Source organism: Eriocheir sinensis, chromosome 39 (assembly GCF_024679095.1).
Source record: "Eriocheir sinensis breed Jianghai 21 chromosome 39, ASM2467909v1, whole genome shotgun sequence".
NCBI classification, from domain to species: Eukaryota; Metazoa; Arthropoda; class Malacostraca; order Decapoda; family Varunidae; genus Eriocheir; species Eriocheir sinensis.
Window position 1 is genome coordinate 16,518,506 of NC_066547.1, and position 19,741 is coordinate 16,538,246.

General features: G+C 42.1%; 1 protein-coding gene across 5 annotated transcripts in view; it reads left to right on the top strand.

Annotated features, from left to right (window-relative positions):
- LOC127009100 (inactive phospholipase C-like protein 2) overlaps window positions 1–19,468 on the top strand; it is a 50,413-nt gene extending 30,945 nt beyond the window's left edge. The window contains exons 13-21 of one of the 5 annotated variants that reach the window (XR_007761584.1): window positions 839–950; window positions 1,568–1,744; window positions 2,359–2,456; window positions 2,761–2,850; window positions 3,419–3,604; window positions 5,198–5,272; window positions 5,716–5,958; window positions 7,177–17,915; window positions 18,032–19,468. Coding sequence is in view for 2 of the 5 variants with exons in the window: in XM_050881884.1 (XP_050737841.1) it covers window positions 839–950; window positions 1,568–1,744; window positions 2,359–2,456; window positions 2,761–2,850; window positions 3,419–3,604; window positions 5,198–5,272; window positions 5,716–5,958; window positions 7,177–7,572 (1,377 nt within the window). In the remaining 3 variants the exon portion in view is untranslated. Of the gene's footprint in view, window positions 1–838; window positions 951–1,567; window positions 1,745–2,358; window positions 2,457–2,760; window positions 2,851–3,418; window positions 3,605–5,197; window positions 5,273–5,715; window positions 5,959–7,176 lie in introns of all 5 variants that reach the window. The other 4 variants (XR_007761583.1, XR_007761585.1, XM_050881885.1 and 1 more) reach the window with 4 other exon arrangements.
- The last annotated feature ends 273 nt before the right edge of the window (window positions 19,469–19,741 follow it).

Below are 19,741 nucleotides of genomic sequence, written 5' to 3' on the forward strand. Positions count from 1 at the left end.
TTGAATAAAAGAGAGAGAAAAGGAGAAATATAACCGGAGAAGGAATGAAGAAAAGAATGAATTAGAGAAACGAAAGGAGAAATAAAACCGGAGAAGGAATGAAGAAAAGAATGAATTAGAGAAAGGAAAGGAGAAATAAAACCGGAGAAGGAATGAAGAAAAGAATGAATTAGAGAGAGGAAAGGAGAAATAAAATCGGAGAAGAAGGAATGAAGAGAAAGAATGAATTAGAGAGAGGAAAGGAGAAATAAAACTGGAGAAGAACGAATGAAGAAAGAATGAATTAGAGAGAGTAAAGGAGAAATAAAACTGGAGAAGAAGGAATGAAGAAAGAATGAATTAGAGAGAGTAAAGGAGAAATAAAACCGGAGAAGAAGGAATGAAGAGAAAGAATGAATTAGAGAGAGGAAAGGAGAAATAAAACTGGAGAAGAAGGAATGAATCAGAGAGAGGAAAGGAGAAATAAAACCGGAGAAGAAGGAATGAAGAAAAAGAATGAATTATAGGACACAGAAATGGAATGAAGAGTGAGAGAGTGAAAAGAATTAACTTATATATTAAAAAGGAAAACAGAAAAAGAAATATAACCAAAGAAGATGAAAAACTAAGAGGCAGAAAGGGAATGAAAAATGGGAGGGTAAGAACTCCATGAAAGAGAGACAGAGGGAGGGAGAGAAAAAAAAAAAAAATTCAAACCAGACAACTCGGAGGAATGTAGGAAGACAATGAAAAGCACAGGACTGACAGGGAATAAAGAACGGAAGTATTAGTATTAGAACCTCACCTATTGCCACCTATTCTCACCTCCCCTAATCCCCTCATCCTTATACTTCCCCAGGTGATCAGCGGGCAGTGTCTCCCCAAGCCTCGAGGATCCACGGCCACTAAGGCGAGCTTCATTGATCCGTACGTGGTGATCCAGGTCTTTGGGATCCCTGCGGACTGTACAGGTTAGTGAAGGAAGGAACGCAGACCCTTGTTATCGAGCATCTCAGAGCTTACACACCCATGTTTAGATAAGACTTTGGTAGAGGTAATTTTGGGTGTGTCCGTGGGTAGTTTTATGAGCCTAATGACAGTTTGATAAGGCTTCTGTTCTGTAGATGTGTGAAAAACTCATTGAATCTGATATCCTTCCTCTCTCTCGCTCTCGCACACACACACACACACACACACACACACACACACACACACACACACTCTCTCTCTCTCTCTCTCTCATAGTATTTTCCATGGGTAGTTTTATGAGTCTAATGATAATTTGATAAGGCTTATTCTGCAACAAGAACATGAAAAACACTAATCTATTTATAACAATCTATTTATGTAATTACCACACTATCTATTATCTCCATATCTATCACATTATCTATCTATTTAGCAGGTCTGTAATATCAACACATCACCACCACCTCAATCATTCCCTTCTCTATCAGTTTCCTTCATCGTTTCGCTCCATCTTCTTCCGTTTCTCTTCCTTCCTTCCTTCTTTGCAAAACTCATTACCATCATCCCGTACTCGGAGCAACACCACAACCCCGTTCGTTCACGCTTTTTACCCCCCCAGAGGCCAAGACACGGACGGTAAGCAATGACAGCAGCTTCCCGATCTTCGACGAGAGCTTTGAGTTCCACATCAACCTGCCGGAGCTTGCCCTGGTGCGCTTCGTGGTGCTGGACGATGATTTTATTGGGGACGACTTCGTGGGCCAGTGCACCATACCGCTGGACTGCATACAGACTGGTGGGTGCGGGAAGGGGTGTGTGGGGTGTTGGAAGGGGTGGGAAGGGGGGTGTGGGGTGTTGGAAGGGGGGGGAAGGGGTGTGTGGGGTGTGGGAAGTGTTATATGGGGTGTTGGAAGGGGGGTGTGGGGTGTGGGAAGGGTTATGTGGGGTGTTGGAAGGGGTGTGTGGGGTGTGGGAAGGGTTATGTGGGGTGTTGGAAGGGGGGTGTGGGGTGTGGGAAGGGTTATGTGGGGTGTGGGAAGGGTTATATGGGGTGTTGGAAGGGGTGTGTGGGGTGTGGGAAGGGTTATATGGGGTGTTGGATGGGGGGTGTGGGGTGTGAGAAGAGTTATGTGGGATGTGGGAAGGGTTATGTGGGGTGTTGGAAGGGGTGTGTGGGGTGTGGGGAGGGGTGAATGGTGTATGGGAATGAATGTGTGTAGGGTATGTGTGACTGTGTGGAGTGTTCCCATGTGGTATTGGTGCAGGACTTTACATTTTCCTTCACTGAATTGCATCAGCCACTTTTTGTTCCATTTCTGTAGCTTGGTGATGTCTTCTTGTAGGAAATCCGAAGACAATGGGTCACTCTCTTCTGCCTCTCACCACCCCCTCATCTCTTCCCCTCCGCAGGCTACAGACACGTGCGGCTCCTCTCCAGCATGGGGGAGCCGATAGACTCTGCGACGCTCTTCGTGCACGTGTCCATCTCCAACAAGAAGGGCGGAGGGGTGAGTCTTTGAGGGAGCCATTTTCTGTGGAGAAGTATTTGTTTTGTAATTTCTTTTTTTATTCTTTTTTTTACAACAAAGAAGACGGCTCAAGGGCAACAAAAAGAGCGCAAAAAACAAAACAAAAGCCCGCTACTCGCCGCTCCCATAACAGACATAAGTAAAGAGTGATTAGATATTTGTGTCTCATTGTTGTGTAAGAGAGAAACAGAGAGAGAAAGAAAGAAGGAAAAGAGAGGAAGAGACAGAGACACGGGGGGAGAAAGAGAGCACCTCCTATCACACAGTTTTCTCTCCCCTTCAGAAGCTGCAGCGGGTCAAGGGCAAGAAGACAGACAAAGTGAAGGCCGACATCAAGCCCATTGGTCTGAAGGCGGCCGATGACTTGTTTAAGGTAAGGCAGGGAATGGAAGGGAAGGAGGGAGGATCTGGTTAGGGAGCAAGGAAGATTGAGGGTGGATAAGAAAGGGAGGAAGGGAGGAAAGGAGATGAAGGGAGTGAAATGAAGGGTCAAGGAAGGGAGGAGATGGGGAGTTAATAAGAGAGGGAGATAAATGGTTAGAGAAGGGAGGAAAGGAGATGAAGGGAGTGAAATGAAGGGTCAAGGAAGGGAGGGAAGGAAGGAGATGGGGAGTTAATAAGGGAGGGAGATAAATGGTTAGAGGAAGGGAGGAAAGGAGATGAAGGGAGTGAAATGAAGGGTCAAGGAAGGGATGGAAGGAAGGAGATGGGGAGTTAATAAGGGAGGGAGATAAATGGTTAGAGGAAGGGAGTGAAATGAAGGGTCAAGGAAGGGAGGGAAGGAAGGAACACCACATGGTAGAAGGAGATGAAGGGAGTGAAATGAATGGTCATCACCATTAGGTACAGAAATCATCACCACCAGGGCTAACAACACCAATTTTCATCACCATCAATCACTTTCATCACCCATCACCACCACCACTCATCACCACCCCCAGGAGGCCTCAATGGCGGTGGTGGAGGCGGAGTGCGTGCAGGACAAGGTGGAGGACGCGTGGATGGAGCTGCAGGATGAGTGTGGGCTGGAGCACACCGCCAACATGAAGCAATGCCTGAGGGTGACCATATCCCGGTACATGGCCACACCAGACACAGCGCGACTCTCTATACAGGAGGAGAACGGGGTATGTGTGTGGGGGGGGTGGCTGTGTGTGTGTGGGATATTTAACAAGTGGTATACAGGGCCTGAGCTACACTCGTCCGGCCCTGTCTCCAATTCTATAGTCGTCCAGTCTTTCCGTAAAATGTTTGACACTCTTTGCCATTACGATGTTTTCCCTTGTTAGGCGATACACAAAGTTGGTCTCTTGAGTCAGGGGTAGATGCAAGTCTTAATCCATTGACAGTATTTTAGCATCTTCCTCCTTTTATCAGCTTCATACGGGGGCTTCGTGGTGCAGTGGTTAGCACACTCGGCTCACAACCGAAAGAGCCCGGGTTCAATTCCCGGGCGGAGTGGAAAAATTTGGGCGGCTTTTCCGATACCCTACGCCCCTGTCCACCCAGCAGTGAATGGGTATCAGGTATTAATCGGGGGTTGTGTCCCGCCTCCTGGGACCTGTTCCCTTCTCCTATAATTCCTTCCCCTTCTATCTATCTCCGGCATATGACCACAGATGTTGCGCCGACTAAACAAAACTTTCCAAACTACTTTTTCAGATTCATATTTTATCTAAGTTGTCTGACTCCTTGCTCTCTTGTTAATAGTGGATTCTGTCTGTCTCCTCAAGATCATTCATTGAGTTATATATTGTAGTTGTCTCCTCTTACTCCTCTCATGTCCATATATATGTATGTATGTGTGTTTGAAGGCACTTTTTGCTTCGCCCTACAGGAGCAAGGTAGAAGTGTTTATGAGCATGTGTATAACTTGGCATTAAGACTTTCCCAAATGTGTGTGGTGTGTGTGTTTGTGGGGCTTGGGTATATTGAAGACACATACGTTTTACTTCACTATATATACAGGAACAAGGTAGAGTTGTTCTTGTGAAGGTGAATAAGATGGTATTAACCCAGTAGCTGCGGGGATCATGTTTCTTAATGGTCCCTCTAAGCGAGAAAAATGAGAAAAAATCATCACTCACGCAAACCATTTCATAATATATATCAATGCATTTGTGATCAGTTTATGTATCATCTATTTTGGGGTTAATATCATGACAAAAATCTGGCCTGTCGCTGGTACACGGTAAAGCCACAAATTTGGCCTGTTGCTGGTACATGGTAAAGCCACAAATCTGACCCATCGCTGGTACATAGTAAAGCCGCAAATTTGGCCTGTTGCTGGTACATGGTAAAGCCACAAATCTGACCCATTGCTGGTACATAGTAAAGCCACAAATTTGGCCTGTTGCTGGTACATGGTAAAGCCACAAATCTGACCCGTCGCTGGTACATAGTAAAGCCGCAAATTTGGCCCATCACTGGTACATGGTAAAGCCACAAATCTGACCCATTGCTGGTACATGGTAAAGCCACAAATCTGACCCGTCGCTGGCACATGGTAAAGCCACAAATCTGACCCATCGCTGGTACACGGTAAAGCCACAAATCTGACCCGTCGCTGGTACATGGTAAAGCCACAAATTTGGCTTGTATATAGTGAAGATGCATATGTTTGCTTCACCATACATACAGGAGCAAGGTAGAGTTGTTTGTGTACATGTGTATAAATTGGTTCACATTAAGACATTTCCCCCAATGCCTCCTCCCTCCAGGTCCCATTCTTGAGGAATTCCCGGCCTGGTCCGCTGCCCTCACACCTACACCGGCTGGAGATTGCCCTGCAGAAGGTAACTCACTACCACCACCACCAACACCCACACCACCACCCACCAACACCACCACCACCACCACCAACAACAACAACAACAACAACAACACCACCCCCACTATTACCTCAGCCAACCCTCCTTCAGCCAGATGAACTTTAAACATTTGCCCTTAAAGCTTACTCCAACTTCCATACAACAGATTTAGTCCTATTCTATTGCCAAACAGAGGAATTTCTTCTTTAATTTTTCTGCTTCATTTTTTCTATCTTCAATCTTGGGTGCCGGGGAAACCACTCCCAGCCACTTCATGATTTATTTTACTGTGTAGTCAATATCATAATAAATCATGTACTATTTTGCTGACAATCTATTTTTAAGCTTCAAGTCTTTTAAGGGATTAATTAACCAATACGAACACTAATATACTAACCGCAACCCTCCCTTTCCTCTCTAACATCAAGGTCATGCTCGAGATCCACCACTTCCTGGGTCACGGCGAGGAGCTTCACCGCACGCTGGAGTCCCGTCTCAAGCCCTGCCTGGCCATGTATGACAACCTGGAGTCACGCATGGCCTCCAGCGGCATCAAGGGCAAGAAGGCGAACCGGGCGATGGAGAACTATGCCTGGAACGTGAGGATCATGCGAGGCCAGCTGGACCGCCTCACCGCCCTCACCAAGAAGTGCAAGATGGCCATGGAGCAGGTCAGGCAGTGTTAGGTTGGGAGGGGAGAGGCCCAAGTGAAATGACAGAATTTTCTCTTCCCTTCCCTTCTTATCAGTCTTCATCCCTTCTCTTCCCTTCCTTCCTATTCTTCCTCCATTCTCTTCTCTTCCCTTTCCTCCCCTTCTTTTCCCTTTCATTCCTTTCCCTCCCCTCCTTCCGTCCTTCCTTCCCTTCGTTCTTCCTCCCTTCCCTTCCCTTCCCTTCTTATCACACGAGAAATTAATCCAGACAAGGAAAGATTTGCCAGCGCCGGGGATCAAACCCACGACCAGCGTAACGGGAGAGCCACTCCTTGTCCAGTCGGCCTAAGAGGTACCCCCCTGGCTAAGTGAGTTATGGGAGGCTCGCCCATCAAGGAAGTCAGCATAACACAAGGAAAGGCTTATGTTTATCCGCACACAGAGCTGAGGGGGCTTCAATTAGAGGACTGTTCAGTTAGGAGGATGTTTAGTTAGGTGGGTGATTTGTTGGAAGAATGTTCAGTTAGGAGGATGTTTAGTTAGGTGGGTGATTTGTTGGAAGAATGTTCAGTTAGGAGGATGTTTAGTTAAGTGGGTGATTTGTTGGAAGAATGTTCAGTTAGGAGGATGTTTAGTTAGATGGATGATTTGTTGGAAGAATGTTCAGTTAGGAGGATGTTTAGTTAGATGGGTGATTTGTTGGAAGAATGTTCAGTTAGGAGGATGTTTAGTTAGGTGGGTGATTTGTTGGAAGAATGTTCAGTTAGGGGGATGTTCAGTGAGTGCGTAAAGGGAAGACTGTTTCTGTTTATTCACACAGGGAAATGAGGAAGCTTAGATTAGAGGGATGTTCAGTTAGAAGGATATTCAGCTAGAAGGAATAAATAGCATTAAATAAGCAGTCTATGTTAGCATTGCCACTCCTTTGGACCTAAAAAGGAATAAAAATGAACACTCCTTTGGCTTATAGGTGTTAGTTATGATGCTTTTACAACCTATAAAGGAAATAAATAGCAGTTTTGTCAGTCTGGAGGGACAGTATATTAGTGACTACTTCTATGGTGTGAGGGTCATAAAAACACCCTTCCTTTGCTATACAGAAATTAGTTGTGACATTTCTACAGCTTAAGAATGAATAAAAACCATAAAAAGTCAATCTGGGAAAGAGTGAATCAGTTATACACGACTTTTGGCCCAAGAATGAATAAAAACCTTCCTTTCTGTCACCCATCGCAGGTTGAGTCCACCAAGACCACCCTAGACAGCCTCAACCAACGTGAACGCTCACCCTTGGTCCGGGAGCGTCCACGCCTCACCCTCGCTAACCGCCACAACACCACCGACAACCTCACCACCTACGGGAGCCTCGGCCGCTCACCCACCACACCGGGGGCCGACTGTAAGCCCAAGAGTATCCTAAAAAAGAGTAACTCAAACCTGGAGTCGAGCAGCGTCGGGTACGTCAACGAGGAACATCAGGGGTCGTCAAGTAGCTCCGGCACTGTTGTGGGGGACGAGGAGGAGGGGGAGGACGGGGGGACGGAGGAAGGGGGTCAGTTGCTAAAGCCCCCCCTCCTCCACTCCTTCAGCTACACCCCGAGCTTCACGTACGAGCAGGACACGGCGCTGTAGAAGGCTAGATCGGCTTGCCTTGGGGTCCTGTTCTGCCTCCTCCTCCTGCTCCTATTCCTTGTATTGGTTGGGTAATGGTGCAGCCAGGTGGTACAAGTAAGAGTAACAAGTATATGCTCCCTAGTTTGCAGGCTGTCCATACAAGTAACAAGCGTGTGACCCCATTTCACAAGCCTACGATACAAGTAAAGAGAAGTATGCTGCCCAGTTTACAGGCATATGATAAATGTAATGAGTTTGCCCCCAAGTTTGCAGACTTACCATACATACAAGTAACATTCTCCTTGTGTAGTGCTATGCTATGGAAGACACACAGAGAGAGAGAGTGAGGTGCTTGAGTATTGTTGGCTCAGAGGTGTAGTGTGTCATTCACCCACGGTTTGATCACATGCTGGACTCGTGTTTGGTAGCCAGAAAGTGTGTATGAGTGTGTGAGGTTGGAAGGAGATGAGGTGAGAGTCAAGGTTTTTCTGTATCAAGGATGTATTTGAAAAGCATATAGAAATAGATCACAGTGGGAGAGATAGCAAGAACAAGCCTCTGATAATCGATATTTCTAGGCATCCGAGCTGCTTGTTCTCTGCCATACAAGACTTGAAAGCTCACAGTGAGAAGAGAATCAACATTGGCTATTACTACTTCTACTTCTTGTATTACTAAAGGGTTTTGTTAGTGTTAGGTTAGGGCGGGAGAGGGCCAAGGGAAGGCTTATGTTCATCCGCACACAGAGATGAGGGGGAAGAGAGGCTGGCGTTGTGCATTCCAAGTGTAGAAGGTTATGAATTGCCGACTGGAAAATGGCTCAAAAATCTTACTGATGACAAGCTGAAATAAAAGTACCATCGGAGAGGGAAGAAAGCTTGCATTTATTGGTACTGAGTCAAGATAAGGGATCCCAAAACATTACCTCTTGAAGAAACTTATGAATCACCAACTGGAAAATGATAAAAGAAGTTATTCCTTGCAATACATAAATACGATAACAGCTTTGTGCTTGCATTGGAGGGGGAAGAATTAGTTTACATTTACTGGTGAAGGAGGAAGTAGATGAAATGTTGGAAGCTTATTCATGGCAGTAAAGGAAATGAGGAAGTGAGGGAGAGAGAGAGAGCTTGTGTTGGTTAAGAAATGATGCAATGGAAATAAGGAATGGAGAAGAAGGGCATTAGGAAGCAGGAAAAATTGACCCCTTCACACCCAGATCTTTACTTGACTACCTAAAATTGTCTGTTCTTAGCCATAAAAGACGAACAAGTAACAACAAACCAAAGAAGCTGCTGGGCGAGGATATTAAACAGGTTAAATCTAATAAATCTAATTCTTCCGTTCATTAAAACCGTCTGTTGGTAGCTAAATTACAATGGAAATTACGTTCTGAGACTCAGTTCCAATATCTCAATACCAATATCTCTCCAAAGAAGCTACTGGGCGAGGATACTAAACAGGTCAAATCTAATGCTTCTGTTCATTAAAATTGTCTGTTGGTAGCTAAATTACAGTGGAAATTACGTTCTGGGACTCGAGGGGTTAAGGCCATGCCAACTTGGAAGAGGACTCAACACCATGCCAACTTGAAAGAGGTGGAAAGATATAGATTGGGAAGGGAAACAAAGAAATACAAAGGTGAGGACTGCTGATGAGAGCCATTCCAACCCCTCTCAGTTAGCTCACAGGAAGGAAGTCGAGGAAAAAGGTTCACGCCAGCAGGAAAATATTACTGAAACTAAGAGTGAATGAAAATAAGGTATGAAGAGAAGTGCTTGCGTCGAAAATGGAAAGTAATTGAAGAAGTCATTTTTAGTGGGCGAAAAGAGAGGAAGTGATGGAGAGTGAAAGAAAAGCGTTGGTAGGAAATGGAAAGAAGAAACAGAGGAAGAAGAAAAGGAAAATGAAGCCGTTTGGAGAGTCGTATAGAAGACCAAGAACAGGAACTAAGAAAAATGTAATACAGAAAGTGATAGAAAGGAAGTTGAATCCAGAAATGAAGGGAATGAAAAAGAAAACTCAGGCAATGCAGAAGAAGTTGAATGAAAATGGAAAGAAAAAATACCACTACCTTAAGAGCACTGAGAGGAAGAGCGAGAACAGGAAACAGGAGACAGGAAAAAAGAAAAACATGATACAGAAAGTGATGGGAATTAAGTGGAACGAGAGGAATGAAAAAGAAAACTCAGGCAATACAGAAGAAGTTGAATGAAAATGGAAAGAAAAAATACCACTACCTTAAGAGCACTGAGAGGAAGAGCGAGAACAGGAAACAGGAGACAGGAAAAAAGAAAAACATGATACAGAAAGTGATGGGAATTAAGTGGAACGAGAGGAATGAAAAAGAAAACTCGTCTGGTAAAAAAAGAATTGAGTTAAAATTGAAACAAAAAATACCACTAACCTCTACCAAGCCACCTTTCATGTGTATATATGTATGAATGAATGTCCGGAGAGCCTCTTCACTACACGCCAATGCAAAGAATCACTCGGAAAATCAATGAAAGCAACCGTACTGACTATGGAAGCAAGAGAGTGAGAGAGAGAGAGAGAGACTATACCTAGCCAGTCCATACATTCACAAGGGAAAACACACAGTTACAAGGGGGCTTCAAGAGGCTGGGTAGCTGGGTGTCTCCTCCTCGGGCTCCTCTCGGCTTCTCACCCACAGAATATATATACCTCAGGGCGGCGTGACGGTCCCTTTGTATTGCTTTGTAAGGCCCCAGCACACCAGAACACAGTGTTGCGCTCGGGCTTGGAATAAACGCGTCGCTCCAAAGACAAAAGGCACATGAGTTGATGCATTGATCGAATGTTTTTACTTATGCTCTATGTGTGTGTGTGTGTGTGTGTGTGTGTGTGTGTGTGTGTGTGTGTGTGTGTGAGTACCTACATGTATGCATTGATGTGTGGGATGTCTCATATGTGTGGTGTGTTTGGGTGCTTGATAAGGGAGTGAGGGGGGAGGAATATAACACACACACACACACACACACACACACACACACACACACACACACACACACACACACACACACACAGACACAAACAAACAAACGAACACACACACACACTCACACTGAACAAGTTGACAGAGTAGATGTTTTTTTATTTCAGAAAGACCCAAATTTGTTGAAAAAGCCAAAAACATCGTAGAAAAATGAGAACAAAACTTGGCTTGTTAAAACTCTTGGCACATATCAGAACTATTGATGGAAAATGAACGATTGAACTCTACGTATTATCCAAAGAGGACAATTAGTGAGTTCTTAGATAAATTAGACAAATACAGATAAAACACACACACACACACATACGCACACACACACACACACCCCTCCTATGTATCTCCACCATGTATGTATGTATCCAAGCATCCGGGCACCTATGTATGAGACACCCCACATGTATATATATAGTTTTCTTAATGGGTGCTGCTGCTGCTGCTGTGTATATCTAAGACCTATGTATAGCTTTGTATATTGTTCCTTATATAGCATAGCATCCACCGCCCCATATATGCAGTATTTATTTTGTATATATTGTACGTAAGGAAACCTACTTTTTATATATTCATTGCAGAGTGGAGACAAAATGCAGCACATGGCAATAATGACCACACGTACACACACACACACACACACACACACACACACACACACATATATATGACACTCCTTACGAGCTTCACACAAAATCCTTTCAAAATACAAATACGTAGCTAAGAATACACACACACACACACACACACACACACACATACATACATGACACTCCTTACGAGCTTCACACAAAATCCTTTCAAAATACAAATACGTAGCAAAGAATACACACACACACTCACACACACACACACACACACACACACACACACACACACACACACACACACACATACAGAGTTATATATATAGCATTCCATTATTTCAAGGTGGTCATTACTATATATATATAAAAACATTTCCTCATTCCTTGCCTGAATCAATCGCTCCCTATACCCCATCATCCCTTCTCTCTTTTATACACATCATCATATCGCTATCGAGGAACATATGTGATGCAATACACTAACTAATATAAAAACCAACATGTAGCAGAGGGTGGGCGGGGCGGGCGGGTGGGAAAATAAAGAGAAGTTGATACGTGGAAAACAATCACGGTAACTCAACCCGATATTTGCTTTCAGACTTTAGGAAGACATGAAATCGCTTAGCTAAGATACACAGCCATTAAGTAGGTAAGGTTACGAGACCCATATATTATAGCATGCACACCAGCGGACATATATAGCCATTGATGTAGGGGAGAGGAAAAGAGAAGTAGAAGGAGAGGAAGGGAAAGAGAACAGGAACAGGGGATGAACTAGTAAGGGAGGAGGTTAAACTACTGAGCAGAAATGGGCTGATTCTATGGAGTGAAGTGGGTGGCAAGCTAACTGCCCCCTTGCAGACTAGTGTTGTATCTTCTTAAGGGAGAGAAAAAGGAGCAGGATATATTAACTAATGCGGAAGGGAGGAGAAAAGGGGAATCAACTGATCAAAGCAAGAGAAGGGAGTAGGAGATGAAATGAAGGAGAGAAGGGAGTATAAGATGAACCATTAAGGGAGAGAGGAGGAAAGGGGTGAACTTATGAAAGAGAGAGGGGAGTAGGAGACAAACTAGCGAGGAAGAAGTTGACTTGCTGATCAGAATGGGTGTTGAGTCACAGTGATTCTATAGAGAAAGGGGTATTGAAACTCATGTCCCTGGTGTGCATGCCTTAATAGACCTTCAGGATAATTAGAACCATATTAGCGTGTACACAGCAACTATTTTCAACCTCCAACACTCTAGTGAGCTTGTACTTCCTCTCATTGCCTCTGGAAGGAATTAACTGTACAGACCGAATACTACATAGGCCTAAATATATATGAGATATTTTTTGAAGGTTGTGAGTTTTAGAAAGTTTATTAATGCAATATCTTTGAGACAGACAGACACATACATATTATATAGTAAGACTAGATACTACACAGGTAATTCAAAATGTGCTAAATTTGACTATGTCTTCCAATAGCATATTTTCTGCTTTGGAAAAAAGAAAAGTATACATAGATTCTATGACTCGTGGAGTGCCAAATGTACATAGGTATATCTATCGGCTCCAGGCGGGGCGTGCTGGCTGATTGGTATGCACTGTGCCAGCGAGTACTCACAGCAGGGGGAGAAACTATGCAGAGAAACTGAGCCGAGGATTAAAACTGAATGGTTGTCAAAGTAAAGAATGCTTGCCGACCTTTATTTTGATGACATGGTAAAGGTATTAAAGAAACCGTTGTCAAAATAGAGAGTGTGTATTGACGGTGCAGTAAAGATGATAAAAGAGATCTCGTCAAAATGAAGAATGTTTCGTGACCTTTATTTTGACAACACATTAACAGTAACAAAACTGGCTGCTTACTGACCTTCATTTTGGCAACACAGTAAATTGCTTCAAGTGAACCGCTTTTAAAATATAAGAGCGTTCATCGGCCTGCACTTTGACGACAGATAAAAAGCTCAGATTAAAGGAAAGCTGGAAATTGTAACTTCTATAATCAAACAGTGAATTATTGAAGTAAAAAAAATTGTTAGCAGATAAAAAAACATGAATCAAACTTAAACTGTATTTAATCTATATTCCTCAGCTCAATTTTCTTGCGTATTCCCTCCCCTTGATGTGAGTACTAAATGGATGTGTGTGTATACCAATCAGCCCCCGCCCCCCCCCATATTCAGGCAGGACAGAATGTATTTAGACTCGTAGCAAAATCATGTTCAAACCTCAGCCACACGTCAAACAACCACTTGGGGATGTCGAGGGTGTCTGGCCAGTCTGTCCCACCCACCACTCAAGTTATAGTCCATTCTGGTGACTGCCAAAACAGGTCATGCGTTATGGTATGGCTGAGTGATTTTTGGCTTTTTCGTTATATAGTAAAGGATATTTGATTGGTAACTGATCGATTATAAGAGAAAATCATGGAAAATTATGGTATGGCCGAGTGATTTTTAGCTTTTTCATTATAAAGTAAGAGATATTTGATTGGTAACTGATCGATCATAAGGGAAAATCAATGATGCAACTCTCCACTCTATACTAACATGTCTAACAGATGAGAAGTAATTGAAGGAAGGAGGATTTTGCATTAAGACGAGCAGGGTATTTTTGAGTTCCTGTCATGGTGAACTGGTCAATGGTAAAAGAGTGAAGATTTAGACGAAAGAGAACATTGCTAATTTTGGAGCTACTGTAGAAATGAATGACTTAGAGGTGAAAAGAGGGAAGATTATATGATAAGACAGGTGTTGCTTCTGTCAGAGTGGCTGTACGTAATAGTTAAGAGTTAAAAGAATGAAGATTTAGCCGTAAAATGAGGACAGCCTTTTTGGGAGTTGCTTTAATAATGAATGATCGAGTTAGAGTAAAAAGAAAGAATGAAGATTTTGGTGCGTGGGTTGCTGTATGTTGGGAATAGCTGTTTTTGGAGTTGTTGCGATAATGGACAGTTTAAAGGCAAAAGGAGAGGAGATTTTGCATGAGGATAAGCTTTGCATTTTCCAGAATTGCTCTAATGATGAATGAGTTAGAGAAAAAAGAAGAGAAATTTGGAAGAAGGCAGGCAGTTCGTTTTTGATAGTTGTGTAATGATGAACTGGGTAGAAGTAAAGAGCGGAGATATTGCAAGAAGATGGAGAATGCTTAGGACAGCCTTCCTTTCTGGGAGTTGCTCTGATAATGAATGAGTCAGAGGCAAAAGAAGAGAGATTTTGCAAGAAGATGGGCAGTCCTTGTTGATAGTTGTGTAATGATGAACTGGGTAGAAGTAAAGAGTGGAGATTTTGCAAGAAGATGGAGATTGCTTTTGTCAGAGTTACTTTAATAATGACCTGGTTAGAGGTAAAAAGAATATAGTTTTTGCAATAAGATAAAATACGATGAGTAGTATTGCTATTATCAGAGCTGCCAGAACGGACCATAACTATAATGACGTGTAGGACAGACTAGCCGCCCTCCCCTTCAGACCCAGCGTGCATTCAGTCAGTCACTCGATCACTCCCGACCCACACTCAGCCATCACCTCCAGCAGCCAGACATACGTAATGAGATAAACAGTAAATGAAGCCTCTTGTACACACTCATCTGTATATAAAAGACTCGATCCATTACTCAATATCTCTATCAATGTAATTATATACATGTACTATATTTATTTATCTATACTCTAGTCATTAGCGCTATAAATGAAAGGAAGGCTTAGGGGGTCTCGGCCAAGATGTACGGACCATTCCCCTTTAGTATTCACATCAGAGGAGAAAAAACTGTACCTGGAAATACTGAGCTGAAGCAGAGAATTTCAATGTTTTGTTGATGTGCAGAATTTCCATCCGTTATCCGTGAGGCAGAGCAGCAAAACGCTGTACTGCAATTCAGTTTAATTCAAAATAATCTAATTTAATTCAATGCAGGAGATTTTTTAATGCAGGGTAGATTCCAATGAGATTTATATCAAATTAACTTTGTACTATAAATCTTTTTTTATCAATAGAATGAGTTAATTTGATACCTGGTAAAAATACACATTGATACATTCCTATGAACATAAATTTGGGAATGAATAAACTAAACTTAACCCGTCCGCTACAATTGGCACGGATTTGGCTTTCACTGGTAGCCTGGTAGCATATAGTCCCAGGTCTTTCTCTGCCTCTGTGGTGGATGGTGGAGTGTTTCCCATGTGGTATTGGTGTGCTGGATTTCCCCTCCCAAGGTGCAGGACTCTACACTTTTCTTCATTGAATTGTATCAGCCACTTTTTGTTCCATTCCTGTGGCTTGGTGATGTCTTCTTGTAGGAAATCCACAGTCAAGGGGTTAAAATGCACGCAGCAGAAAAAGTTCAGCTAATATTGATGTGATGTGACACTTTTCATTCTTTTTATTCATCCGTTAGTAAGATATATTCACACTTATCAACATTTTAAACTGTATTGGACATTTCTACGCCCGCCACATTTCCAGAGAGTTTTATTGGAAAGATTAGTCTGAAACTGAGGCAATGTGGCCCTTACTCATTATGCTAAATCAATAGTCCGATCTTGCATTAACACTAAATTATTACTGTACAGGAATGAGTTTTCACGCCACTAGAAATAACGGTCTAGAGCTGATTTAATGGCCCTGATTCATCACACTACATCAAGTAATAGGAAATTCGCGATAAATATCATGGTGCTAAATTCACATCCTTTGCTGCACCAAATTTCTATAACTCCGCTCAAACCCTTTTCCAGAACACTAAATTCATGCTAAACGTCAATCAACATCCCGTACTGCCTTGCATTTCTATAACTTAGCTCAAACTCTTTTCCTGAACGTTATAACTCACTCTAAACATCTTATGGCACTAAGTAAACATCCCATACTGTCCTGCATTTCTATAACTTAGCTCAAACTCTTTTCCTGAACATTATAACTCACTCTAAACATCTTATGGCACTATGTCAACATCCCATACTGTCCTGCCTTTCTAAACGTCAACTCAAGCCCTTTTCCGGAACATTAAAATTCACTCTTAACATCTTATTGTACTAAATCAAGATCCTATACTGAATCAAGTCTCTATCCCTTAGCTCAGTCATTTTTCCAGGTCATTCAGTTCCCTCTGATGTGAATACTAACAAAGATATGGTACGTAGGGACTGGCCGACGTGCTCCCTAGGCTCAGAGATGTACTATACTGTATCACTATTCTGGTCTTTGTTGTTAATTCCAGGAAAGCCGAGGGACGGGGATTCTTGGCTGAAAAGTGATTCCAAGCTGGCTGTCTGACCACGCCCCAGAGAGCGCTTATATGGGCAGTCTGTCCTTGTGTAGAAATGTTGCCGTATGTGTGTGTGTGGGTGGGTGTGAGTGTGGGTGTGGGTGAGTGGGTGCTAGACAGAGAGAGAGAGAGAGAGAGAGAGAGAGAGAGAGAGAGAGAGAGAGAGAGAGAGAGAGAGAGAGTGGTCTTTCAGGTAATTATACATAACACAGAAATCAGGTGAACTAAAAAATATTGTATTAATTTTCTCCATCGAGACTTTTTTTTTGACAATTTTTATTCAACTTATTTTTTGTTATGCATGTCTTTGTATACCTGTGTCTGTCTTTCTCTTAGTTTATTTTTCGTCTGTAATAGCTGAATTATATTGTTTATTTATCTCTTTCTCTCTAGTCTAGGTTATATAGGACCTGTGTTGTCTGAATTTCTATGTAAAGCTTCGAGTCTGAATATTAAGTTAATTTTTCGGCGTGAAACTCTACGGTGACAGCCTTCCACATTTCACTAACCGGGTATTTTCTCCATAGACTCTCTCTCTCTCTCTCTCTCTCTCTCTTCTCTTAATTATGTATAGATTCATTCAGCCACTTATTATAATACACACTTAGTAATTTATCTTGTCCCATTATGTTCAAATATTTTCTTTTCTGTTTTTATAATGTGTGTGTATGAGAGAGAGAGAGAGAGAGAGAGAGAGAGAGAGAGAGAGAGAGAGAGAGAGAGAGAGAGAGAGAGAGAGTAACTATATATATCTAGCAGGTGGCATCTACAGGATTTTAATACGTATATATTTTCTTAACTATATTTTATCGGCGGACGAGATGCAACCGGGAGACAGAAGGACAGACCAGTAACCAAGGGACAGTATATGAAAGACCTGTTATGTATAAGGCTGTGGGGAACATATATTTAGTTACCACTAATATTAACCTAAAAAATAAATATCATTCCAGTACGTCTTTATTTCCGTGGTTAAGTTGGGTTATGTTTCCAGGACCTTTACATTATAGTACATACATACTATGCCTTTCCCCCTCAATTCCATATCTCCCCCTGTAGCTTATATAGTAGACTGATTGATGCTGGTTATTCTGTACCTACACACAGTATTTTTATGTGGATAATGACACTGTAAACGGCTATACTATAAGGGTGTGTTGGCTGTGCTTCTGTCCGTGGCCACTCCAGTCACTGTTGGTAGGGGAAAGAAAGGAGTCACTCAGGAAAGACAGAAAGGAAATAGTAATAGATTTTGGAAAGATAGACAGAAGTAAAGAGGATGAAAAAGCTATACTAGAAAGATAGGAAGGTGAAGATAGCCACTCCAGGAAAAGATAGGAGGAAAGATAAGAGGGATAGAAAAAGCTACTCCACAAAGATAGGAGGAAAAAAATACTCCAGAAAGATAGGAGGAAAAAAATGATTCCAGAAAGATAGGAAAAAAATAGGAAAAAAAGTTACTCCAGAAAGATAGGAGGAAAAAAATTACTCCAGAAAGATAGGAGGAAAAAATGTTACTCCAGAAAGATAGGGAGAAAAAAAGTTACTCCAGAAAGATAGGAGGAAAAAAATTACTCCAGAAAGATAGGAGGAAAAAATGTTACTCCAGAAAGATAGGAGGAAAAAAAGTTACTCCAGAAAGATAGGAGGAAAAAATGTTACTCCAGAAAGATAGGAGGAAAAAAAATTACTCCAGAAAGATAGGAGGAAAAAAAATTACTCCAGAAAGATAGGAGGAAAAAAAATTACTCCAAAAATATTATGAGAGGAAAGATAGGAGGAAAAAAAATTACTCCAGAAAGATAGGAGGAAAAAAAGTTACTCCAAAAATATTATGAGAGGAAAGATAGGAGGAAAAAAAAATTACTCCAGCAGGATATGAATAAAAGAGGAAAAATAGCTACTCCAGAAAGATAGGAGGAAAAAAATTACTCCAAAAAGACAGGAAAAAAAATTAGAAAGAAAAAAAGCTACTCCAGAAAGATAGAAGGAAAGATAAGATACAAATAAGCTACTGTAGAAAGATATGATAAGCTTACACCAAATAATGAGATTGCCAAAGATAAGTTAAATAAATCAATTGCCCTTTTTGAAGTTTACATTTTTTCGCGGCTGAGTCGAGGCCAAAAAAAAAATATACTGTTGAGTGTCTTCCCCTCATAAGCCTTTCCCTATCTCCTTGTTTTTAAGTTCATTGGTCGATATATTACATTTTCGCGTCTCGCAGCAGCTGCTTCTCAAGGTCAAAGAGGGGGTCAGTCAGGTTCTAATGAGTGTTTCTTTAGGTTCAAGGTACAGAGGAAGAGTCAAACTACAACCAGGGTCATAAAACTACTTCCGGAAATGCCCACAACTCCCACGAAAGCCTTGTCAAATTTGTGAGCTTGGGCGACGAAGTGTCTTATAATACGACCATGATCTCCCTGATGGGACTGGACATTATGTGGTTGGAGGATTCTCTGTAGTGTACTTTTTAACACTGTGTAGTTTTTCCTCTTATGAGCATTTCTCTGGGCTCTAGTTCTTCATCTTCTTTCCATTCAGTGTCCTTATTTCCTCTTATGGGGTTGGATGTTAGGGAATTGGAGCCTTTCTTTGTGTATATACATTTTAATTCTGTGCAGTTTCTTCCTCTTATGGGTAGTGACTGGAGCAGTGATCTGAACCTTTCTGTCATCTTCTTTTTGTCTATTGTCCTTATAGTTTTCCCTATGAGGTGGACAATATGGTGTTGGAACCTTTCCCTGTATATTTTTTAATTGTGTCTAGTTTCTTCCTCCTATGGGTAGTGTGATCTGAGCAGTGATCTGAGCCTTTCTCTGTCTTCTTCTACTTTTCGTTCAATGTCCTTATATTTCTCGTATGGGACTGGAGCTTTCTTTGTACACTTTTGAATACAGTTTTAGTTTTTCCCTCGTACGAGCAGCGACTGGAGTGGTGTGGGCAGGCTGGCGATCACTCCCTCCCTCGCTGAATAGGGATGGAACATTTTCACAGATTGTTAGTCATGCCGCAGCCTGAGGAATCATAAACTATGGAAAAAATAATGAAAGGCTTTATGTGATATACCTGTGATTTCATTAACCTTTTATATACTGCACTTGGGTGGATGACAGAAGGAATTTTAATATGTAACCTTCTTTGTGACTGCTTACGTAAGGAATTATGGAACGAAAGGAAGAAGAGGAAGGAAAAGAAGAATGAAGAGGAAGAGGAGGAAGAGGAAGAAGAAAAGAAGAATGAGAGGAGAAGGAATAAGATCTTGTGGATGTGTTTTAGGAGGCATAGGAGATAACTAAGCACTTTTTTTCTCCTTCGACGTGGTAATAAGTCTTCTCT